Source organism: Netta rufina, assembly GCF_964035555.1.
Source record: "Netta rufina genome assembly, chromosome: 15".
Classification (NCBI taxonomy): domain Eukaryota; kingdom Metazoa; phylum Chordata; class Aves; order Anseriformes; family Anatidae; genus Netta; species Netta rufina.
The window spans coordinates 16,578,419-16,585,574 of record NC_140138.1 but is presented as its reverse complement, the minus strand read 5'-3'; the positions used below and the strand labels follow the sequence as shown (position 1 = coordinate 16,585,574).

Below are 7,156 nucleotides of genomic sequence, written 5' to 3'. Positions count from 1 at the left end.
ACCTCCCAGCTTCAAAAGTAATGAGCAAATTCCTTGCTGGAAGCAAACAGACCAACTCTTTTACTTTCCTGAGTTTCTGCATTTCAGCAGGGAGCTCGCCAGCACCATTATTTTGCAGGATGGTGAAAAACTAAAGGAGGGATCTACTGAGTATGGTGCTAGAGGTGGTGGTGTAGTGTCAGAGAAGCCCTTGCAGCAGTGATAAGCCCACGGCTATGGTCAGTATGTGCACCAAGCAGGAGGAGAGCCTGGATCCTGATCCTGGAGAGAGAACACAGATGAGAAATAACTGGATTGTCCATATCAATAGCACGTGTGAGCTGTTAGGGCTGTAGAAGTGCTTTGGGGTTCAGGTACCCTGAGGGACTGCATGTGTAGGACAACAGTTTTCTGCCTTTTGTCACATTGGCCATACCCTGCACCTTCAGGCTTGGACCTGCACCCCAGTTGCAAATACCACCTTGCCATGAGCAGTCAGGAGGACTGAGTCTTCTCTTAATTTTGCTAGTGTAAAACAGGAGTGAATCTGTTTGAGTCAATAAAACTACTGAAGTAGCTCTATCAGGATACAGGACTTCAGATTTTAGGGCTTCTGCAGTGATGCCTATTCAAGAAGACCATGTACAGCTAAAATATGGAAGGCCTGTATCCTTGCCCTGTGAAAAATAAAGCAGAGCACTGGCATTACTGCAATTTCTCCAGCTTTCTGCAGAGCGGCTGAGGGCTGCTGTGTGCTCAGAACATTACAAGACATCCTAGGATGCACCTTGCCGGACTTGCAGGATCTGAAGGCAGAATGCTGCAGACCCAGGGGCTATAAGGCCCTGTGGAGACATTGCTACCTGGCGTGCCAGCAACTGTCTGGGGTTTCTTGTGGACAATAGCATGCCAGGATTGAACCTGGCAAGGAAAAAGGCAGATCGGCTGCTCTGGTCAGTGAAGATTTCTGCCTCGGTGTCAATTCCTAAGACGTTCCTGACTCTCAACACGCCTTACCAGGTTCGGGTTGCAGATTGATGTATCCACCAGGGTTTGGTTTTGGTGACTCTGGCACACCTGTGGGTGTTTTCTTGGTGTTCTCACTGCTGGAGGTGGTGGAAGAGGGTCCAAGAAGTGCCGGAGGAGCACCAGTCTTGCAAGCAAATGTTGTAGTCTTGACCGTTGAGGAGCTGCCACTCTTCTGGGTGGAGACAGTGGTGTTGGGAACTGGGGTGGGCTTGTGGGGAAGGTTCATTTCTGTGGCTGTGATGGCAGCGGGTGCAGTGGTTGACTCTGGGACAAGGGCACTGGAAGCACCGGGGGTGCTCGGGCTGGTGGTGAAATGGGTGGCAGGAACTGGGCTGGTGGTGCCCCCGGATGCTGGTGTGTTACTGGGCACCAGCAGGGTGCTGGTGCCGCGGGTAACAGCGGGGTTGGTGACACCAGTGCTGGGGGGGGCGCTGCCTGTGGCACCTGGGGGGGTGACAGAGCTGGGAGAGGTGGCACTGGGGTTGGTGGCAGCAAGGATGGTGGCGAGAAAGGTGACAGCTGGGGTGGTGGTGGTCTTGTTTGGGGTGGCCGACTGGTGGATGAGGCACGGGGCGATGGAGCTGGGGGCTGGAGTGGGCCGGGCTGTGGGGGTGGCAGCGGGACCCACGGTGGTGCTGGGCCGGGGGGTGGAAGCACGTGGGGCTGTGCTGGTAGGGAGGGTCGGGCTGACAGCCTTTGGGGTGGGGGTCTCGGGGCTGGTGTTTGGCGTAGTAGGAGGGCGGCTGCTCGTGGCAATGGGGCTGGGGGAAGTGAGGAGGGCGGTGGTGGTGGTGGGGGCGGTGGTTGTGGGGGCGCTACTGGCTGAGGCAGTGGGGTGAGGCGGGGGGGTGGTCCCCATGGGGCAGGGATCCTCCATCCCCCCGTGCAGGCCGATTCCCAGGATCCGGTCCAGCTCCTCCTGGCACTGTTTCTTGATCCAGCTAAGCACGGCGGTCTGATTTTCGGCTTTCTTCAGTTCTTGAACTTCTGTCCCAAGCAGGTTTTTGACGTCCATGATGCTGAGTTTCTGCAATACGCACACAACACCTTTGGTCAGCCCCACAGCTGACACTGCCACAAGGTGCTTTTCTAACGGGGCTGCAGAGCAAGTGATAGCTTACAAAAAGGTGAAAAATAGAGCCTTGGTGATTTGATGGGCCTGCAGCCTTGAGCCCCACAGCGCAGCCCTCGACTGGCCCTTCCCTTCAGCAGGGAAAAGGGCAGCAGCTCACCAGGAGCGTACCTGCAGTTCGTTGGGATTTAGGGCAAGAAAAGTGTCGATGCTCATGGTGATGCCAGCGTTAGCCAAGTCCTTCAGGTCCTTTACTGGAGCTCCACCTTGAATAAAGCATGTGGGGGCCTAAATACATGCATCCCTGTGCCTCTTTGCCATGGGGAGGAAGGCGCAGGCTGGAGCACCCAGCACCTACCCAGGTAGGGTCGGATCTGGTCGTAATAGGCTTGGGTGCAGGCCTGGCCAGCAAAGGCCTCCTGAGCTGTTCTGTACAGCTGGTCCTTTTTGCTCTGAGAGCAAGAGGAAATGTCCAGTTCTCCGGCGCTCCTGGGGAAAGAGAGGGTCACAGAGCAGGGCAGGGGGCAGCACCCAAGCCACAGCAAAAGCCCTTTGGGTGGCCGGGGGGGGAGAAGTGCTTTGGCTCAGGCAGGAGCTGACAGGGGGACATGGCAGGGCCAGAACGGAGGTGGGAACTCGCTGCCCCTCTGCCCTCCTCCCCCACCATCCCAGGCACCACGCAGGACCAGCAAATACCCCTACAGAGTGCTTTACCCGATTGCTTCTGGGGTTACTCCCTTGATCTGCTCCTCGCTCAGGCTACACAGGAAGCTCCCACCGATTCTCCGAAGCAAGGGGCCGGTTAATTTGCCCCCTAGCTCCAGGTACCTTGTGATGAGCTGCTGCTTCTGGAAAACATAACCAAGGGTTGTGTGTGTCCAGGGCAGGAAAATGCTTCTGGGGGGAAGGCATGCGAGCTGCAAACCCCCTCCCATGCCTTGCTTGGGCACTGCCTTTGCTGCCACCAGCCGTCCCCCCGTGTCCCCCAGCAGCACAGGTACCTGGGCAGCGCTCCAGGTGCCATCCAGGGGGTTGAGCAGGGCGCAGAGCGTGTCGCTGGAGGTCACCTGCCACTGCCTGATCTCCTGCGCCGTGAACTGCCGGGACAGCGACCCCAGCAGCCTCAGCTGCTCATCCGGGATCCCCGCGGGGTACATCTGTACGGCCAGAGGGTCAGAGAAGAGGGTCGGGAAGGGGGGATGCTTCTCTCGTTGTCTATATTAAGACAGGAGGTGCTCTCCATATCCCGAGGCAAATTCCAGCAGCCTAACGAGCACTGAGAAACCCCTGTTTCCACCACACCACCACCCTTCTGCTCTCTGCCTCGCATTCTTCACCCAGCTCATTTCGCCACCTATTTCCCCACCCTGCTGCCTCTCTGCCTTGCCCACGCCATCCCCAGCCCCCAAACTCCTTGGTGCTTTGCAGGGCACCAAGGGGCATCACCCCAAGCACCAGCCCACCGGTGAGCACCTCCTGCTCCCAGCAGCGCCCAGACCCCAGTCCCACCCGTGCCAACCGGGGGGCCAAGCAGCAGCCCCTGCCCTGCTTCATCCATCACCTCCTGCAGCTTTTTCTTCACCATCTGGAGGTATTCCATGGGGAGCGGCTGCTCCAGCACATGTGCCAGGCTGTTTTGCAGGGCCTGATCGCTCAGACAGAGGTAGAACTGCTCGGCGGTTTTGTAGTTGATGATCAGGAGGCTGTCAGAGAGGGTACTGGGGGTGATGGGTGTGGACATGCAGCCTGCAGGTGGGGAGGACAATTCAGGGGTTAGCGTTTTCCCCCTACACCTGGCCCTGATCTCATCATGGGACCTTACAGCCCCCAGAAAAGCCCTGTGGAAGGGGCAGGTTATGGCAGTAATGCTGCTTGAACACCTCGTAGGGCAGGGCTGCGGTCAGCTTCCCGCCCCCAGTTCTCCCTCTCACTCTTGTGGCTTATTCACTTTCATTTGTCAGTTTTAAACTTATTCCTGGAGAATATGCTTATGTTTCTGCAGGCCATATGCGATTTGCTTTGTCAATTAAAAGCTCTCTGGTACAGCACAGCCACACGAGCTGCACGGGTCCCACAGCGCTGCCCCCCGCTGCAGCCCCCAGCATGCAGAAGGAACATTTCCCACATTTCCCACATTTCCCCCATCTCCCCGGTTCCTTTATGGGCACTCTCCACTTTCTGCCTATCCTCTCCCCCTCCCTAGGGGCCTTTTTCACCCCACGAGCTTTGAGCAACTGAAAGGATCCAGAGGGAAGGGAAAGGCTCACGGTCTGTGCTCCGCTTCAGCCGGGGGCGAGAGGCTGCTGAGGCCGCTGCGAAGGCGCTCAGGAGGGTCAGGGACTTCTCCCTCTGGGACCACCCCTGGCTGCTGTAGGTGGCTGCGATGCTCCTGGCAAACGCCTCCCTCGTTGCCTGCCAGGGGAGGGCAGAGGGTGCTGGGTCCCGCGGCCGTGGGTTGGCCCCGATGGATGGATGGGCGCTTTGGGGTCGGCTTACCTTGGCCACCAGGCTCAGCGTGGTCTGGTTCAAAGCCAACACGAGCGGCCCCAAACTTTGCAGAGTGTGCAAATCCCAGCCCGAAGGATCCCTGCAGCCGACAGAAGGCACGGTCCAGCATCCTCACAGGTACACCGCCCCCCCTCCTGCTCACTGCCCGGCAAGCAGGGGCTCCTCACCCATACGCCGTGCCACCCCCGAGGAGCACAGCATTGACCGCACCCCGCTGGGCCTCCATCAGTGCTGGGCACAGCTTCAGGTTCTCCAGGATGCCAGGATCCGAGGCCGTGATGGTGTCCGGCTCCATGTCACACACCAGCGCCCCGAGGCTGCCCAGCTGCTCGAGGCTCAGGCGGGAGCTGCTCGCGCCCTGGGAGAGGGATGTGGTGCTCGTCCCATGCCCAGCACGGGGGCCCCTCACCATCCCCATCACAGAGCCCACGGCATGGCCCCACTCACCACGCAGGCCAGAGCCCCGTGCAGGATTGCCCTGCGCTGTGCTGAGCCCCGGGGCAGCAGCTCCAGGTTCCCGTGGGCAGCCAAGGAATAAAACTCCTCGCAGGTCTCGCCGCGCACCTCGGCCACGCTGCAGGGAGCAAGAGGCAGCGGTGTGGGAAGGGGGGGGGCTGGAAACGGGGGCACAGAGGCTGCCCCTTTTTGGAGAGTTGTTTTAAGGCGTGCCTCCCTTCTGAGCAATGAGTGGAAAGGGGTGAGCTTGTGCGTTGGCCCATGCTGGGGGTCTCATTCCCAGCCCCACACAGCCCATGCTGCTTTAGCTGGCCTTGGAGAGGGGCTGGGGGTCTGCGGGGCTGGGAGTGCCCCGTGTTGGTCTGAGGGTGCCACCAGCAGCAGGTGATTTTCATCACGTGTGGAGCTCTCGAGGGGCACCAGGACACCCTCGGTACTCACTCGAAGAAGAGCAGCAGGTCGGGCGGGTAGCTGCTGAAGTCGGCCGTCAGGTTGTTGGCAGCGAGCAGCTGGGCCAGGCAGGACAGCTGGGCAAAGAAAAGCTTTCATTAACCACGCTGAGGAGGTGTGGAGCCCTCCCCCTGCCCCAACAGCCCCCCCTGCCCACCTGGGCGCTGCTCAGCTCCACGCTTTTGTTCCGCATCTCCTGGGCGAGTGCCAGGATGGTGGCAGCAGGCAGGGGGTGGGCCTGGGAGCACTGGAATCCTTGCAGGACTGAGGCTGGAAGGCTGCATGGGGCAGGTACGGCTGCATCGCACCCTTCTTTTGGGTCCCTCCCTTCCCTCTCCCCCTGGTGAGGGTGAACCTGCCCTACCCTTCGGGAAATTCCCCTTTGCCTTGTCTGGGGCTGTGTGGGGCAAAGGGGCAGAGGTGCCATGACAAAAGGAGATGCGGTGACAAAAGAGATGCCCTGACAAAAGGGATGCCGTGACAAAGGAGATGCCCTAGAGCCACAGGCAGTGTCCCCTGCAGCCCCGGGGCAGTGCCAGGCTCCAGCTGCAGCAGGGTGCCCTGGGCTGTGGGTGAGGCAGAAACCAGCAGAGCCCGGAATTTTGGCCCAGGGGAGGAGGCTCCTGTTGTGCTTGTACCAGCCCGGTAAAGGGAAGGGCATTTTTTTTGTCTGTTTGTGCTACAACACAAGCCGATGGGGCTGAAATCCTAGCCCAGTACCAGAACCGGCTGCACCAGGTTTTAAATCTTCTCCAGCCCAAGTTCCCTGTCACGGCGGCGGTGACGCACGCGGGGAGAAATGCGACGGCCGCCCCAGCCAGGAGCCCCCGGCCGCACCCTGAGCCCCCCGCGCTCGCTGAGCCCTGCCAGGGGCTGGTACTTACCCAGCCAAGGGCTCGGTGACGGTCAGGATGGTGCCGAAGAGCAGGGCAGCCTGGGGGGGGTGACAGGCAGACATCAGCTGCAGCGAGCCCAAAATCTGCCGGGGCTGGGCAGTGCTCCCAGCCTGGCTGCTGTGCCCGCAGGCTGCAGCCCTGGGGATGCTCCAGGTCACACGCAGGTGCAAAAGCCACCAGAGCCCGTGCCAAGGTTGGGGACAAACCCTTCAGCAGTGGGGCTCCCCCTGCCTCCCCTGGGACTCCCTCCCTTGGACTGGGAGCAGCATGGGGAGGTTGTGGGGCAGCTGCGAGCAAGCACAGTGGGGCCATGGCACGGCCAGGATGGGGATGGGGCCAGGGCATGGTGACAGCTCTGCTGCTTTTGGGCCACTGCCATGCCTTTGGAGCCCCTGAGGCAACCCGCAGGGACTTACCAGCGCGGCTCGTGCCAGGCCTGTGGAAAATCCTGCAAAAAACAAAGCGAGATGGTGTTATAAAACAGGCAGGAGCACATGCAGAGGTGATAGGGGCTCTTCTGCAGCAGCTCTGGCTTTAAAGGCCGGGACGATTTCCTTTCTCAGTTTAGCAAGGTTTAGTAAACACCGGGCCCTGATGCGGAGCCTGCTGCGGGCTGGCCAAAACTCCCCGAGCAGAGCCACGGCTGCTGATGGCAGAGCCCGGGGAGCGCAGCCCGGAGGCAGGCAGTGACTCACGGAGGCTGAGGACGAGGGTGGCCAGGGCAGGGGCTGCCAGCAGCATCCTGCCTGCACCGGGGGCTTCGTCT

General features: G+C 60.2%; 1 protein-coding gene across 1 annotated transcript; it reads right to left on the bottom strand.

The window, feature by feature from the left end:
* Positions 1 to 178: 178 nt before the first annotated feature.
* On the bottom strand, positions 179 to 7,131 carry LOC311215154 (mesothelin-like protein; the record flags this gene model as incomplete). The annotated part of the gene is made up of 16 exons (XM_084296181.1): positions 179 to 261; positions 997 to 2,035; positions 2,252 to 2,346; positions 2,439 to 2,569; positions 2,795 to 2,928; positions 3,082 to 3,237; positions 3,642 to 3,826; positions 4,348 to 4,492; positions 4,577 to 4,667; positions 4,756 to 4,946; positions 5,036 to 5,162; positions 5,486 to 5,553; positions 5,652 to 5,772; positions 6,379 to 6,428; positions 6,807 to 6,838; positions 7,086 to 7,131. The coding sequence occupies 16 exons, from the start codon at positions 7,129 to 7,131 to the stop codon at positions 179 to 181; spliced, it is 2,694 nt and encodes an 897-aa protein (XP_084152307.1).
* Between the last annotated feature and the right edge of the window lie 25 nt (positions 7,132 to 7,156).